Source organism: Oncorhynchus gorbuscha, linkage group LG04 (assembly GCF_021184085.1).
Source record: "Oncorhynchus gorbuscha isolate QuinsamMale2020 ecotype Even-year linkage group LG04, OgorEven_v1.0, whole genome shotgun sequence".
Taxonomy (NCBI): Eukaryota; Metazoa; Chordata; class Actinopteri; order Salmoniformes; family Salmonidae; genus Oncorhynchus; species Oncorhynchus gorbuscha.
In genome coordinates this window covers 73,976,719-73,994,904 of record NC_060176.1, presented here as the reverse complement: position 1 = coordinate 73,994,904, position 18,186 = coordinate 73,976,719, and the positions used below count along the sequence as shown (strand labels likewise).

The window sequence follows — 18,186 nt, the reverse complement described above, 5'->3', positions numbered from 1 at the left end:
TGACACGCGCAGCCGTGCAGAGACCATTCTCTCCCCTGGTGTATGGGCAGGCTATCAGACACCACGGAGGCTTCGATGTAGATGCAATGTGAAGAAGGGATTATTATCACTTGTCATTTATTCAGCAAAGTAACTGCAGTTTATGAATATATTATGCCTGTCGTTGGTAACCTATAGAATATACATGTATTTTTAGAGACAATCCGTTCAATGGGGATGTCTGGCGCAGCTTATGGACCATTATGATTAGAATATTGGACTTGGATTGGATTGATGTGTACTATGTACCATGTTCCTTTTCATTCTCTTATTATTTCAGTCTGATTAAAATGACGGACCGAATATCTGACTAGGCATCTTGCCACAAGGAAATGTGACATATCAGCATTTGTATTTTTGACAGAAATGTTAAAAGGTAACGGCGGAATGATCACGAGTGACTGTCTAGAAACACCTCTTCAGCAACATTATTTTATTAAACATTTTTAAGATAATATTATTTTTGCTATGCTCTATTGCGCATGCGTGCTGGCCGGGACGCTGTCACCACGCTTCGCTACATTATTGCGTGATTTAGCCTGTATGGGAGGAAAGTGAAGAAAACAGAACATTAAAATGCATAGGCAAAGTGGTCTGACTGCAGCGGAAGGATTTACTTGTAATCCTTAAAAATACGTTGTGCCAACGAAGAATGTCAGGGACATCAAATGTAGAATCTGCTGAAGGAGTAGTCTCCAAAGTTAAAGTCAAAAAGCAGATCAAGACTATCGTGAAGGATTTGGAGACCATACTGGGAGACTTGAGGGATGTAGCCAAGGAACTCAAAGAGGTTAGTGGAATAGGTTTCCTATGTCTGGCTTATGTTTTGTGTGTTTTATTTGAGATGAACACTGTTTTGTTTTAATGCAGGTATGTTTAGGATATAGATTTTTTACTGATTGGGAAAAAGATTGTTCTATAATAAACATCTGAAGGCTCAGATATAATTATGTCCATGGCCTGTGCATTGCCCTTTCGTATGTGACCACATATCTTATCAGTGAACATGAAAGACATATAGGACACGTTGTATGTGCGAAGGATGACAACGCAGCTGCGCCTTAGTGCGAACACTGGGCTTTGATCATTTAAGTGCAAACATGTATCATGATTAATCACGTGTAGTTCACCGGTATGGTTTTGCATTGCATTTCATCATCTAAATGCAGTCTAGCCTACTGTTTTTATTATAATTGTCTCCTGTCAAATTATACAGCAGCTCTCTTCTCGATAGGCACCTTGTTACAGTATCAGGATTGTGTCAGCGCTGTCATTGTGTCTAAGTGATATACAATTGTTAGGAATATCAATTTTAGAGCATTCATTTAACTCATACTATATTTGTTTTCTGTTGATTTCACACATTGATCCTTGTGGTCTTCCATCGTCCCTATAATGACACGCAATCTAACCTGCTTTGACGCGTGGATGTAGCCTACCTAGATGTTTGTACGAAAGGAACTGTCCGGCCTGCTGGCCCTGAAATACCCACCCTTACACGACAGGTTGTCACTTTAGATGAAACCTACACTGTTCGTCTTAATTGATGGATGTAATGGATGGATACATGACACACATTTCCTCTGACATAATGCTGATCTTTCAACATTTTCAACAAGTATTTGAATTAAACACAATGTTATAGAAACATCAATCTGGGACGGAAGGTAGCCTAGTGGTTAGAGCGTCGATCTAACCCAAAGGTTGCGAGATCGAATCCCTGAACTGACAAGGTAAACATCGGTTCTTCTGCCCCAGATAAAGGCAATTAACCCCCTGTTCCTAGGCCGCCATTGTAAATAAGGTTTTTTTTCTTAACTGACTTGCTTAGTTAAATAAAGGTTAAATAAGAAATAAAACATACAAATCAATATTCTATTTAGGAGAGTGTGCACTACTAAAACAACCCACCTCGGGGATTGTCAGTTCATTGTCAAAGTCAATGTTTCAGTAAATCCCATTTAGATGCAGTATTTATCTAGTGCAACTCACACACTTGAATTATTGGATTCAAGCCTATGTTTAAGAGGAGCTGAACCCAGATGCTTGGCACAGAGAGAACCATCATGCCCCTAAGCATGTTGCAATGGATACTGTGACTCTCTTTTGTGTCCCACTAAATGATCCATTTAAGACTGCATGGCGATTTCACTCTACATGAGCTTTTTACCCAACCTCAGTTTTATATTCCATTAAATGTGGATATGCTGATATTACTTCACTAGCGTCAATTACTTTAAAATATAATGACTTTTAAAATGGTATACTATGTGGATACTGTTCGCAGATATGGTTTGGCAAAGTATTGGCTACCACTGAAATGTGAAATGATAGGCAACTTATACCATAGGTCTTAATTAGTAGGTATTGTGTCAGTAATAGATTACAAAATAACAAGTAATTTCAGACTCTCTCCATAATAGTGTTGAACATTGTGTATTTTATACATGCACATACACATAGAGTAATCAAGGTTTATTTCTACTCAAAACTAGTAAACATACCTAAGGGAAGATGTAGTAAATTGCTACAAAGAGATGTCTTTGCAATTGTCACTGCCTGTCATGTAGGTATATTATTATCACCTCAACCATGAATGTATAGAGGGGCCAAGTATGTCCTTTCAACAATTTCAATTTAATCTTAATATATCCAACACGTGCAAGAGCATACTCACAGAATTCATTCTTATATAAACTGATCATGTATGTTATCAAGTTAATATTGCTATAGCCGGAGGGTCTTGCTTTTGATTTAGAGTCTTCATACAGTTTGGTGTGTGTTCTTTTCATTGGATTATCATGGGTAGGTTCTAGTTTGCCCTTACCTTACAAATACACGTCTAGCAAATTAATTAATCAAACACGACCTGCAATTAATCAGAGAATACTGTGTAATATTGTTGTGTTGCATGCGAATCTGGCTTGATAGGACCATATGTCTACAAAGTTATTAGAATAATTAATTAGTTTAAATGCCAAATTAAGCAGTTTTTATTTCCATATCAAATCATTTCTGGTAACAATTAAGTACCTTACTGTGATTGTTTTCAACTAAAATGGTCAAAAAGAAGCAAAAATAGCTTCTCAGCAATGAGCAATTTCTCAAGCAAAAATGTAGCTATGACTGTCTGTGAGTGGTCTGAGTGGGCAGGGACGGAAGACAAGCTGTTATTGGAAGAGGTTTGAAAGCTCTCTTATTGGTCTATTAACTAATTAACCACCTGGTGATGTCACCAGGCAGGCCAAAATTCCATCCCACCAAAACAGGCTGAAATTTCAGACAGACTTTTCAAACAGCTCTTACACTAGAAGGATATTATCATCATTTTCACAATTTCACAATATTATTCCAACCACATAGTGTGGAAATATACATTATATACAGTGCCTTCAGAAAGTTTTTTTCTCACACATCTACCCCCAATACCGTATAATGCACATTTATTGAAAATTAAATACAGAAATATCAAATTTACATACAGTACCAGTCAAAAGATTGGACACACCTACTCTTTCAAGGGGTTTTCTTAATTTTTTACATTGTAGAATAATAGTGAAGACATCAAAATGATGAAATAACACATATGGAATCATGTAGTAACCAAAAAAAGTATATATCAAAATATATTAGAGATTTTAGATTCTTCAACGTAGCCACCCTTTTACCATGACGACAGCTTTGCACACTCTTGGTGTCCAGCTTTATGAGGAATGCTTTTCCAACAGTCTTGAAGGAGTTCTCACATTTGCTGAGCACTCAATGGCTGCTTTTCCTTCACTCTGCGGTCCAACTCATCCCAAACCATCTCAATTGGGTTGAGGTCGGGTAAGTGTGAAGGCCAAATAGTCTGATGCAGCACTCCATCGCTCTCCTTCTTGGTCAAATAGCCCTTACACAGCCTGGAGGTGTTTTGGGTCATTGCCCTGTTGAAAAACAAATGATAGTCCCACTAATCGCAAACCAGATGGGATGGTGTATCACTGCAGAATGCTGTGGTAGCCATGCTGGTTAAGTGTGCCTTGAATTCTAAATAAATCACTGACAGTGTCACCAGCAAAGCACCTCCACACCATAACACCTCTTCCTCTACGCTTCACTTTGGGAACCACACATGCGGAGATAATCCATTCACCTACTCTGCGTCTCACAAAGACACGCCTGTTGGAACCAAACATTTCAAATTTGGACACATCTGACCAAAGGACAGATTTCCACTGGTCTAAAGTCCATTGCTGGTGTTTCTTGGCCCAAGCAAGTCTCTTATTATTGGTGTCCTTGAGTAGTGGTTTCTTTGCAGCAATTTGACCATGAAGGCCTGATTCACGCAGTCTCCCTTGAACAGTTGATGTTGAGATGTATCTGTTACTTGAACTCTGTGAAGCATTTATTTGGGCTGAAATCTGAGGCTAGTAACTCTAATGAACTTGTCCTCTGCAGCAGAGGTAACTCTGGGTCTTCCTTTCCTGTGGTGGTCCTCATGAAAAAGTGTCATTAATAACTTCACCATGCTCAAAGGGATATTCAATGTCTGCTTTATGATTTTTACCCATCTACCAATATGTGCCCTTCTTTGCGATGCATTGGGAAAACCTCCCTGGTCTTTGTGGTTGGATCTGTGTTTGAAATTCACTGCAAGTCTGAGGGACCTTATAATTGTATGTGTGGGGTACAGAGATGAGGTAGTCATTCAAAAATCATGTTAAACACTATTATTGCACACAGAGTGATTCCATGCCGCTTATTATGTCACTTGTTAGGCAAATGTTTACTCCTGAACGTATTATAACAAAGGGGTTGAATACTTATTGACGCAAAAAAATATCAACTTTGTAAAAATGTCTAAAAACAAAATTCCACTTGAACATTACGGGGTATTGTGTGTAGGCCAGTGACACAAAATCTCAATTTAATCTATTTTAAATTCAACACAACAAAATGTGGAAAATGTGTGAATACTTTCTGAAGGCACTGTAAAACAAGTTTTTGACTGCAGTGGGCCTTTATAACGCCTTAGAGTCGATGTCCACGTCTATGTCTCATTCTACCGCATCCACCAATGACGGTCTTCCGCATCTTTAGTGGAAGGTGGCCGAGCTACAGCAGTGTTTGTCAGACCTTGAGACATTCCAAAAATTGGTCTTCTCACGAAAACGTCTGCAGTAGCGTCCAAACTGTTTGGCTACATATGAATATGCCTCTATGAAAAGGTGAGACTCTCACGAACACATACACGTTGGTTGTTTTGCTGACAGGTGTATAAAATTGAGGGCACAGCCATGTAATCTCCATAGACAAACATTGGCAGTAGAATGACCATACTGAAGAGCTCAATTACTTTTAACGTGGCACAATGTTAGGATGCCACTTTTACAACAAGTCAGTTCGTAAAATTTCTGTCCTGCTATAGCAGCCCCGGTCAACTGTAAGTGCTGTTATTGTGAAGTGGAAACGTCTAGGAGCAACAAAGGCTCAGCCGCGAAGTGGTAGGCCACACGAGCACACAGAACATGATCGCCGAGAGTTAAAGCGCGTAGTGCATAAAAATAGTCCATCCTCAGTTGTAGCACTCACTACAGAGTTCCAAATTGCCTCTGAAAGCAACATCATCTGTTCGTCGGGAGCTTCATTAAGTGGGATTCCATGGTAGAGCAGCCGCACACAAATCTAAGATCAGCATGCTCAATGCCTGCGTCACCTGGAGTGGTGTAAAGCTCACCACCATTGGACTCAGTGGAAAGGCCCTCTGGAGTGAAGAATCACGCTACACCATCTGACAGTCCGACAGACGTATCTGGGTTTGGCAGATGCCAGGAGAACGCTACCTGCCCCAATGTAAACTGCCAATTGTAAAGTTTGGTGGATGAGGAATAATTATCTGGGGCTGTTTTTTATTGTTCTGGCTAGGCCCCTTAGTTCCAGTGAAGGGAAATCGTAACGCGACAGCATACCTGTGCTTAGCTCTATTCCTACATTCTCGACAAGTCTGTGCTTCCATCTTTCTGGCATCAGTTTGGGGAAGTCTCTTTCCTGTTTCAGCATGACAATGCCCCCGTGCACAAAGCGAGGTCCATACAGAAATGGTTTGTCGAGATTAGTGTGCAAAAACTTGACTGGCCTGCACAAAGCCCTGACCTCAACCCCATCGAACACCTTTGGGATGGATTGTAATGCCGACTGTGAGCCAAGCCTAATCGCCCAACGTCAGTGCCCAACCTCACTGATACTCTTGTGGCTGAAAGGAAGCAAGTCCATGCAGCAATGATCCAACATCTAGTGGAAAACCTTCCCAGAAGAATAGATAGCATAGGGGGGGGGCCAACTCCATATTAATGCCCATGATTTTGGAATGAGATGTTAGACAAGCAGGTGTCCACATACCTTTGGTCATGTAGTGTATATCTATATGGAAGTAGTTCAGTGCAAATGAAAAATGGGATAAATATGGGTAAAAAAAATAATAATAATAATTTCCGTATCTTTCTTATATCTCTCAGCTATAGGACAGACACTTTAAAACAACATTCCTTTGCACACATTTGTTATGACTATGTATGAATCTGTTATTCAATGTGTTTCTATGGGCTAATAGCAGTAAGGCCAAATTCAATGTTTGATCAAATATTTTTTTTATATACAGTATACATATATTTTTTGGTTATATACCTAAATGGTTACTAAAACTCAAAATCAAATGGGTAAATGATCCTTGGTATGACCATCTTAAAACAATTCCATATGTTAGCCTAGTAGAAGCCCCCTCCCCTGGCATAACTATTTACTAGCCAGGTTGCACAACAACAAGTGCTTCATATGGTAACATTTTGGCTGCTGCTGTATTTTCTACTCTACTAGTCTATTATATTTCTTTGTCTGTCAAACTAAATATGTACTGTTCTCCTTTTCTTTTTCTCCTGGTGCAGGTTGTGCATGAGATCGACTCCCTCACGTGTGACCTACAGCTGGAGGAGGAGATGACAGACAGTTCCAAGACAGACACCCTGAACAGCAGCTCTAGCAGCACCACCACCACCACCACAGCCTCCAGCATCGACAAGATCAAGATCGCCATCTTTAGGCCCCCATCTGTCAGCCACGCCATCCTGACCGTGATGAAGAAGCCCCACCCTCCGCTGCCCCCTCCCAGGCTGACACCTATCAAAGCAGAGGAGCACAACAAGAACCCACTATCAGGGAGCCTACTAGCCAAGGCTAACGGGACTCTTATGCGTAATGGTGTTTTCCCAGGGAAGCCAAACAGAGACTTATCGTGTTGCATCTCTAATAGTACAAAGGAAGAGAGAGGACGTATGCCTATGCCTTTGCTACGGCATGAAAAGACCAAATGCCCCCAGGCAACCCGGGAGAGGGTCCGATTCAGTGAAAAGGTCCAGTATCACGGGTACTGCCCTGACTGTGACCTGCAATATGACGTTGACAACACAGATATGCCCTTACAGACAGAATTTACTGATGACATAAGCCCTGTCCATCAGTGTTCCTCCTCCTCACCACCATCCCAGCTCACGTTAGAAAATGGCGGTCTAAGTGTCAGCCATAGTTTCCCTCCTACAAAACTGCCTTTTGTGCCTCATTCTAACCCTTCCCTGAAACCACAGAAAACCATCCTTCGAAAATCAACCACCACAACGGTTTGATGTTAATCACCCTTAATTTAAATATTTCTAAATAATTTATAGTGTTTTCTATTTCATGAGCACTTTCTACTCCAGTCAAACGTGGATTATCTAAACGATGAGGGAAAAAAGAGCGCTAGAAGACGTGGCCTTGAGCTCAGAAATGCACAAGGAGAGAATGAACGGTGAGGTGAGTGAGTGGCAGCTAACAACTGTCCTGCTAGTGTAAGGGTTTGGCAGGATTGGTTTGAGAGATGTGAAGTAACATTGTATCATATTTTTTAAGGGATGTTTTTAGAAACAAGAAGCTGTGTTAGAACATTTATGCTCTGGGCTAAACAACAAATCAATCTTGCCTCAAATCCGACCGCTGACCCAGATTCTACAGTACACCTCTGTGTATAGGGCTGAGACAGTTATACAATGATGGCATATACTATCTTTTGTCACCCGATATTGATTCACTGCCATACTTCACTTCTTGAGATGGGGAGGGTGTGTCACACTACTGAATCTAGAGCAACATCTACTGGTGGCTTAGGTTATAGGAAGATGTCAAATAAATATAGTCACATTGAGTTTAGCTTGCGAAAACGAACCATGTCAAATCTCACATGGTGGACTGAACAGACACTTATTCGAAAGCGTTTAACCTCAGATGTTTTGAGGTTAAATCTTAGTTAGATATATTACCATTCAACATATGTTGGTATTTTAATCTTAATTTACCATACATGTATAGAACTGTAATTAAACAGTAGTGGCTGTGTGTGGGTGCTTCATTATGTTATTGTGTCATTCAGAAAGGAATGATCAAAAGGGTATGAAAGCATTTCAGTGCTTTGGAAGGGAAGAAATTAGGCATACCCTGGAGGTGGATGGAAATAGTAGCACCTCCTACTAGCAAGCCTTCTAATGAGCAGGATTAGGCTATTACTGTGCCGATAACACTATTTCATACTGCCTTTGTACCAACACAAATGTTGACAATGCTCTAAAGTGGGAAAGCGATGTGTGTGTAAAATGTGTGTGAGTCTGTGGGAACAAAGACAAAAAAGTGGGATGTGAACGCTGCTGAGATTCAATGTCTTTGCTCTCATGGACAAGCTTACTAACCCGCATTCAACATTTAGATAGGGATTGGTGCTTATTCAAGCATTTTAAATAAACAGAAACATGAAAAAATGTAACAAACATGAGGAATGCCATGAAGGATGTAGCGATATCAGCTTATGCCCTGCAGGCTTGCTTCGCCTGGTCGCATTGTGGATGAGATTAGTAAAAAACATTTTATTCTGGAGAAATGACATAAATGTCTTAACCTTCATCAAGTAGTACAGCTCTATGTATGTCATATTGAATACTAACAAATTAAGAACAATTCCCTTGAAATACATAAATGCATAAATGTACTAAAAGGAAATGGGCATTGTAGGGTGATTAGAAAAGACTTCCACAAGAGTGTGCCCCCAGCAGAACTATATATAGAGATATCTATCGCAATGCTGAATCCCACCCACCCAGCTACAGTACATGTTCTGCATGTACCTGTGGGTGGGAAACTATTCTAGACATTTAGAATGCTGGTGTAAAACTTGTTGTGCAAAACTGATGGTTAAAAATTATGCGTGACATCATCACTTGCCGACCTGGCAAAGAGGAATATGCATAAATGTGACACAATTACAGTTGTTTCAATTAACAATTAGCTATCATACTCTTCCATATCGTACTACAGTGCCAGACACAATTGTTGATATACTCAACATGTATCACTTGGTTAGGTCTTTAATTTCAATTGGATACAAGCTTCCTAAATTGAAATAAAGTGAAAAGAAATTAAACAAAAAGGAAAGTGAAAAGACAAATAATACAGTTTTGTTCCAGAGGCGTTCCGTCCATAATGAAGATATCATGTTCACCTACAGTACATTATCAAAGCATCAGAGTGCTAATAATATATCTCATACATATTGGGAGAGAGAGAGCGAGGGCATTTATTTAGAAAATTGTGAAGTAATCCAAGATTATTATGCTCCTTTGGAGACTATTAAAAGGAGAGACATCAGATTATTATACTTCTTTTGAGACTATTTAAAGGAGAGACATCAGATTATTATGCTCCTTTGGAGACTGAAAAGAGAGACATCAGATTATTATGCTCCTTTAGAGACTATTAAAAGGAGAGACATCAGATTATTATACTTCTTTTGAGACTATTTAAAGGAGAGACATCAGATTATTATGCTCCTTTGGAGACTGAAAAGAGAGACATCAGATTATTATGCTCCTTTAGAGACTACTAAAAGGAGAGACATCAGATTATTATGCTCTGTTGGAGACTAAAATGAGAGACATCAGATTATTATGCTTCTTTGGAGACTGAAAAGAGAGGCATCAGATTATTATGCTTCTTTAGAGACTATTTAAAGGAGAGACATCAGATTATTATGCTTCTTTGGAGTGGAGACTATTTAAAGGAGAGACATCAGATTATTATGCTCCTTTGGAGACTATTAAGAGGAGAGACATCAGATTATTATGCTCCTTTGGAGACTATTTGAAGGAGAGACGTCAGATTATTATGCTCCGTTGGAGACTATTAAAAGGAGAGACATCAGATTATTATGCTTCTTTGGAGACTATTAAAAGGAGAGACATCAGATTATTATGCTTCTTTGGAGACTATTAAGAGGAGAGACATCAGATTATTATGCTCCGTTGGAGACTAAAAGGAGAGGCATCAGATTATTATGCTTCTTTGGAGACTATTTCAAGGAGAGACATCAGATTATTATGCTCCTTTGGAGACTAAAAGGAGAGACATAAGATTATTATGCTCCTTTGGAGACTATTTGAAGGAGAGACGTCAGATTATTATGCTTCTTTGGAGACTATTAAAAGGATAGACATCAGATTATTATGCTCCTTTGGAGACTGAAAAGAGAGGCATCAGATTATTATGCTTCTTTAGAGACTATTTAAAGGAGAGACATCAGATTATTATGCTCCTCTGGAGACTGAAAAGAGAGGCATCAGATTATTATGCTCCTTTGGAGACTAAAATGAGAGACATCAGATTATTATGCTCCTTTGGAGACTAAAAGGAGAGACATCAGATTATTATGCTTCTTTGGAGACTATTTAAAGGAGAGACATCAGATTATTATGATCATTTGGAGGCTAAAAGGAGAGACATCAGATTATTATGCTCCTTTGGAGACTATTACAAGGAGAGACATCAGAATATTATGCTCCTTTAGAGACTATTAAAAGGAGAGACATCAGATTATTATGATCCTTTGGAGACTATTAAAAGGAGAGATATCAGATTATTATGCTCCTTTAGAAACTAAAAGGAGAGACATCAGATTATTATGCTCCTTTGGAGGCTAAAAGGAGAGACATCAGATTATTATGCTTCTTTGGAGTGGAGACTATTTAAAGGAGAGACATCAGATTATTATGCTCCTTTGGAGACTATTAAGAGGAGAGACATCAGATTATTATGCTCCTTTGGAGACTATTTGAAGGAGAGACGTCAGATTATTATGCTCCGTTGGAGACTATTAAAAGGAGAGACATCAGATTATTATGCTTCTTTGGAGACTATTAAAAGGAGAGACATCAGATTATTATGCTTCTTTGGAGACTATTAAGAGGAGAGACATCAGATTATTATGCTCCGTTGGAGACTAAAAGGAGAGGCATCAGATTATTATGCTTCTTTGGAGACTATTTCAAGGAGAGACATCAGATTATTATGCTCCTTTGGAGACTAAAAGGAGAGACATAAGATTATTATGCTCCTTTGGAGACTATTTGAAGGAGAGACGTCAGATTATTATGCTTCTTTGGAGACTATTAAAAGGATAGACATCAGATTATTATGCTCCTTTGGAGACTGAAAAGAGAGGCATCAGATTATTATGCTCCTTTGGAGACTAAAATGAGAGACATCAGATTATTATGCTCCTTTGGAGACTAAAAGGAGAGACATCAGATTATTATGCTTCTTTGGAGACTATTTAAAGGAGAGACATCAGATTATTATGATCATTTGGAGGCTAAAAGGAGAGACATCAGATTATTATGCTCCTTTGGAGACTATTACAAGGAGAGACATCAGAATATTATGCTCCTTTAGAGACTATTAAAAGGAGAGACATCAGATTATTATGATCCTTTGGAGACTATTAAAAGGAGAGATATCAGATTATTATGCTCCTTTAGAAACTAAAAGGAGAGACATCAGATTATTATGCTCCTTTGGAGGCTAAAAGGAGAGACATCAGATTATTATGCTCCTTTGGAGACTATTAAAAGGAGAGACATCAGATTATTATGCTCCTTTAGAGACTAAAAGGAGAGACAGCAGATTATTATACTCCTTTACAGACTAAAAGGAGAGACATCAGATTATTATGCTCCTTTAGAGACTAAATGGAGAGACATAAGATTATTATATTCCTTTAGAGACTAAGAGGAGAGACATCAGATTATTATGCTCCTTTAGAGACTAAAAGGAGAGACATCAGATTATTATGCTCCTTTAGAGACTAAGAGGAGAGACATCAGATTATTATATTCCTTTAGAGACTAAGAGGAGAGACATCAGATTATTATGCTCCTTTGGAGACTAAAAGGAGAGACATCAGATTATTATATTCCTTTAGAGACTAAAAGGAGAGACATCAGATTATTATATTCCTTTAGAGACTAAGAGGAGAGACATCAGATTATTATGCTCCTTTGGAGACTAAAAGGAGAGACATCAGATTATTATGCTCCTTTGGAGACTATTTAAATGAGAGACATCAGATTATTATGCTCCGTTGGAGACTAAAAGGAGAGACATCAGATTATTATATTCCTTTAGAGACTAAGAGGAGAGACATCAGATTATTATATTCCTTTAGAGACTAAGAGGAGAGACATCAGATTATTATGCTCCTTTGGAGACTAAAAGGAGAGACATCAGATTATTATGCTCCTTTGGAGACTAAAAGGAGAGACATCAGATTATTATGCTCCTCTGGAGACTAAAAGGAGAGTCATCAGCTGCATCTCCTTTTTTAAGATAAACAATATTGCAATTGGGAGTTGTTTGTTTTTCAAATGGTGATATAGCTGTACAGATCTACAGTCAAGAATTTGTCAAGTGGAAGAATTGGTCAAGAGACTATGAAGAATGTACGAAACACACACAGTTCCTCTGTCTGCCACTTCCTCTGTCTGACACTTAAAATGCAGAAGATTTTATGTCACCCAGAAACTGTAAAGAAAGGGACAGTATCAACATTCTACTATAATGTGTAATCACCATTGAAGTAATCCATTTAAATTTGATGATTAGATAAAGATTTTTAGTCAAAGTACAAGGCAATCAAGTTGACCAACATCTATCTGTGAGTTAGAAAGTGTAAGCTTCCGACCACATACTGGATTATTGATGTTGGCTATTATGGTGTAGCTGCATGCACATCAAAAACATAAGATAATTCACAATGTACTATTTTGTTCACCATTTTTGTGATTTTATGAACAAATAAGTTTAATGTAACCTTGAATGTACTGAAAGGAATTGTGAAATAATGTTCTGACCAAAAAAACATCCCCATCCTTTTATTTGAATTGTGGTCATGTTCTTTTTTAATCTGTTCATTCCCATGGCTACTGCTGTTATGCAAGTTCAATTGCATTTCCCTCTTCCTATCAAAATGCTCACATTAATGTGTTTTCCTTGTTTCCCCTGCAGGTCCTTCTGGGTAAAAGTCGAAACAGCCTTTACTGACATGAAACGGATCAATTTTGGTTCATCATACAGTCACTGAGAACGAGGCTCCCTACCTTTGACAGAATAGCAAATCCTCTGAGCCAAGGCCAAATAATTACTCCTCATAGAGAATTGGAAGACATAGTAGCACAGTTTTATTCATGGGATAAGCATGGTAAAAGTTCAAATGTAATGCAAACATAAGATGAAAACATTGCATCCAAATGTGACTGGTTCATTTACAATTGAAATGGAGATTCTATGTATAATTATAGGAAGTGGAATTACTGATGTCCCCAGCATTCTGAGAACTCTTTAAGGGTGGGAAGTCTGCTTATAGCAGACATTCCTATTGAAAGTGAGAAAGAGAGAAACATAACCATGTTCATGTTACTTTCTTATGACATAATTTGAACAAGAACAGACACACTCAGTTCATAAGTGTATGTGTTGGTTACAGGATTTTGTGAATTGTGGGATATTAGACATAAACAGCCAGTAAAATCTGCTGGACAAGATTTGTTGATCTGCAGTGACTGCTCTTAATATACAGGAACATGAAATACATACATGTGTCGTATTGAAAATCCAACATACAATATGAGGCAAGTTAAATGGCTAAAATATAGGTATTGAGGATGTTCACTAATTTGTGTTCGGAATGCTATGTTGAGCGTATAGAAATCTATGTGTGATCAATGTCATACAAGTTGCTTGCAAAGATATGGCATGCACTTAAAGCAACAATAACTTGCATTACATTTTATTTGTATATATTTATATATTTATAAAACCTTTCTAAAGAGATTGTAACATTTAAAAAGAGGATATTTTTTTTACTCCGTGGGATGAAAGGAGTGTTTTAAAGAAGGCTGTCATTCTTCTGAAAGTACATGCGTTTCTGCAGGGCATATCTGGATCATTTATTTATATAGTGAGACATATATATATATATAAAAGCAAACTAGATTAAACCAAATACATTGTTGTGCTTATCAGAGGAGGAATGATACTGAATGAATGCATGACTGATTCTTTTTCCACTTCCTCCTGTCATCGCTGAGGTCTGCTATGCATTTCCTGGAGCGGCTGTTAGGATCCACCAACTGGAGTGCACCTCACTTCGGCCCACCCTTAGTCGATGCGGACTATGTAACTGTTCTCTCGGGAAATAAAAAAACATTGTCAATGACGTGTTGGGGAAACAATGTCCACATCTCTGGACATCATTTGCACTTTGCACTTATGTTAGTCTTTATACTTTGTTTTTCCTTTAACATGTTAATTACAGAATCATTTCAAGTATGTGTTGATTGTGTTGATTCGAAATGGTAATGCCTGCGTCTAAAGCTATTTGAAAGGTCAATGACCTACAGTAAATCACCCCTCTGTAAGTCAAATGAAAAAGTTAGTATTTAATGCTCATCCAAGCTAGTGCTACCGTCGTTATCTCAGATTTCCAGTGAGAGTCAAAAACCTATTTCAAAGTGAACGAAGATAAGAGGCAAAAGGAAGAAAATTGATATCTGGGCTCCTGAGTGGCACAGCAGTCTAAGGCACCGCATCTCAGTGCTAGAGGGGTCACTGCAGTTCCTCCTTCGAATCCAGGCTGCATCACATCCAACTGTGATTGGGAGTCCATAGGGCGGCGTATAATTGGCCCAGCGTCGGCTGGGGTAGGCCATCACTGTAAATAATCATTTGTTCTTAACTGACTTGCCTGATTAAATAAAAAATGTAATCATTGTACCATGTAAGACCATCGTCCCAATTAGCTGAAGACGTTCAATGTAAAAAAACAAAACATGGAATGAATATAATTATAATACCCATAGATTCTCCATTTGGAATCAAAGGAACTGGGTCAAATAGATCCTGATAGTGGTCTACCTTTGTTCAAGAGCCCCAGCTGTTGCTAGAGCAGATTTTTCTGCAACTGGAGCACACTTCCAGAGGTGTCCTCCATGATACTACACTGTGTAAGGAAATATATAGCCTACACTATATATACATGTGTATGTGGACACCCCTTCAAATGAGTGGATTCAGCTATTTCAGTCACACCCGTTGCTGAACGGTGTATAAAATCGAGCACACAGCCATGCAATCTCCATAGACAGACATTGGCAGTAGAATGGCCTTACTGAAGAGCTCAGTGACTTTCAACGTGGCACCGTCATAGGATGCCACCTTTCCAGCAAGTCAGTTTGTCAAATGTCTGCCCTGCTAGAGCTGCTAAGTGATGTTATTGTGAAGTGGAAACCTCTAGGAGTAACAACGGCTCAGCCGCGAAGTGGTAGGCCACACAAGCTCACAGAATGGGATCGCTGAGTGCTGAGGTGCGCAAAGAGTAAAAATCGTCTGTCCTTCATTGCAACACTCACTACCGAGTTCCAAACTTCCTCTGGAAGCAACGTCAGCACAGTAACTGTTTGTCGGGAGCTTCATGAAATGGGGTTCTATAGGCAAGATCACCATTCACCAAGCGTTGGCTGGAGTGGTGTAAAGCTCGCCGCCATTGGACTCTGTAGCAGTGGAAACGCGTTCTCTGGAGTGAGGAATCCTACTACTCCGGCTCTGACGCTCGTCGGATGTTGCAGGGCTTGGAAAATATTATGGACTACAGCCGCGAGCTGCCCAGTGACGCGAGCCTACCAGATGAGCTAAATGCCTTTTATGCTCGCTTCGAGGCAAGCAACACTGAAGCATGCATGAGAGCACCAGCTGTTCCAGACGACTGTGTGATCCCGCTCCCCGTAGCCGATGTGAGCAAGACCTTTAAACAGGTCAACATTCATAAAGCCGTGGGGCCAGACGGATTACCAGGACGTGTACTCAGAGCATGAGCGGACCAACTGGCAAGTGTCCTCACTGACATTTTCAACCTCTTCCTGACCGAATCTGTAATGCCTACATGTTTCAAACAGACCACCATAGTCCCTGTGCCCAAGAAGCGAAGGTAACCTGCCTAAATTATTCGCGCCCCGTAGCACTCACGTCGTTAGCCATGAAGTGCTTTGATAGGCTGGTCATGGCTCACATAACACCATCATGCTGGAAACCCTAGACCCACTCCAATTTGCATACCGCCCCAATAGATCCACAGATGACGCAATCTCAATCACACTCCATACTGCCCTTTCCCACCTGGACAAAAGGAACACTTTTGTGAGAATGCTGTTCATTTACTACAGCTCAGCGTTCAACACCATAGTGCCCCCAAAGCTCATCACTAAGCTAAGGACACTGGGGCTAAACACCTCCCTCTGCAACTGGATCCTTGACTTCCTGACTGGCTACACCCAGGTTGTAAGGGTAGGCAACAACACATGTGCCATGCTGATCCTCAACACTGGGGATCCTCAGGGGTGTGTGCTTAGTCCCCTCCTGTACTCCCTGTTCACTTACGACTGTGTGGCCAAGCACGACTCCAACACCATCATTAAGTTTGCTGACGACACAACAGTGGTAGGCCTGATCACCGACAACGATGAGACAGCCTATAGGGTGGAGGTCAGAGACCTGGCAGTGTTGTGCCAGGACAACATCCTCTCCCTCAATGTGAGCCAGACAAAGGAGATGATTTGGGACTATAGGAAAAGGAGGGCCGAACAGGCCCCCATTCTCATCGACGGGGCTGATGTGGAGCGGGTTGAGAGTTTCAAGTTCCTTGGTGTCCACATCACCAAAGAACTATCATGGTCCAAACCCACCAAGACAGTTGTGAAGAGGGTACGACAACAGCGTTTCCCCCTCAGGAGAATGAAAAGATTTGGCATGGGTCCCCAGATCCTCAAAATGTTCTACAGCTGCACCATCGAGAGCATCCTGACCGGTTGCATCACAGCCTGGTATGGCAACTGCTCGGTATCTGACCCTACAGTGGGTAGTGCGTACACATCCAGGACCTATATACTAGGCTGTGTCAGAGGAAGGCCCAAAAAATTGTCAAAGACTCCAGTCACCCAAGTCACAGACGGTTTTCTCTGCTACCGCACGGCAAGCGCTACCAGAGCACCAAGTCTAGGACCAAAGGCTCCTTAACACCTTCTACCCCCAAGCCTATGACTGCTGAACAATTATTGTATATAGCCTCATTGTTGTTATGTTATTTTTTAAACTTTAGTTTATTTAGTAAATATTTTCTTACTTCTTTTTCTTGAACTGCATTGTTGGTTAACGGCTTGTAAGTAAGCATTTCACGCTAAGGTCTACACCTGTTGTATTCAGTGCATGTGACAAATACAATTTGATTTGATTTGAATCACGCTTCACCATCTGGCAGTCTGACGGACGAATCTGGGTTTAGGAGAATGCTACCTGCCCCAATGCATAGTGCGAACTGTAAAGATTGGTGGAGGAGGAATAATTATCTGGGCTGTTTTTTATTGTTCGGGCTATGCCCCTTAGTTCCAGTGAAGGGAAATCTTAACGCTACAGCATACAATTACATTCTATACGATTCTGTGCTTCCAACGTTGTGGCATCAGTATGACAATGCCCCCATGCACAAAGCGAGGTCCATATAGAAATGGTTTGTCGAGATTAGTGTGGAAGAACAGGGCCTGCACAGAGCCCTGACCTCAACCCCATCGAACACCTTTGTGATGAATTGGAACGCAGGCTGCAAGCCAGGCCTAATCGCCCAAAATCCGTGCCCGACCTCACTAATGCTTGGGGTTGAATGGGAGTAAGACCCTGCAGAAATGTTCCAATTTCTAGTGGAAAGCCTTC

The 18,186-nt window shown here is 40.1% G+C and overlaps 1 protein-coding gene across 2 annotated transcripts; it reads left to right on the top strand.

The window, feature by feature from the left end:
* Window positions 1-427: 427 nt before the first annotated feature.
* Window positions 428-15,094, top strand: LOC124033415 (protein Largen-like). 2 transcript variants are annotated; one of them, XM_046345443.1, is made up of 3 exons: window positions 428-829; window positions 6,963-7,861; window positions 13,435-15,094. In XM_046345443.1, exons 1-2 carry the CDS (start codon window positions 692-694, stop codon window positions 7,695-7,697), a joined length of 873 nt encoding a protein of 290 aa, XP_046201399.1. In that variant the 5' UTR covers window positions 428-691; the 3' UTR covers window positions 7,698-7,861; window positions 13,435-15,094. The 2 variants fall into 2 exon arrangements, with proteins under 2 accessions (XP_046201399.1, XP_046201397.1); XM_046345441.1 differs by having other exon boundaries at window positions 6,963-7,866.
* The last annotated feature ends 3,092 nt before the right edge of the window (window positions 15,095-18,186 follow it).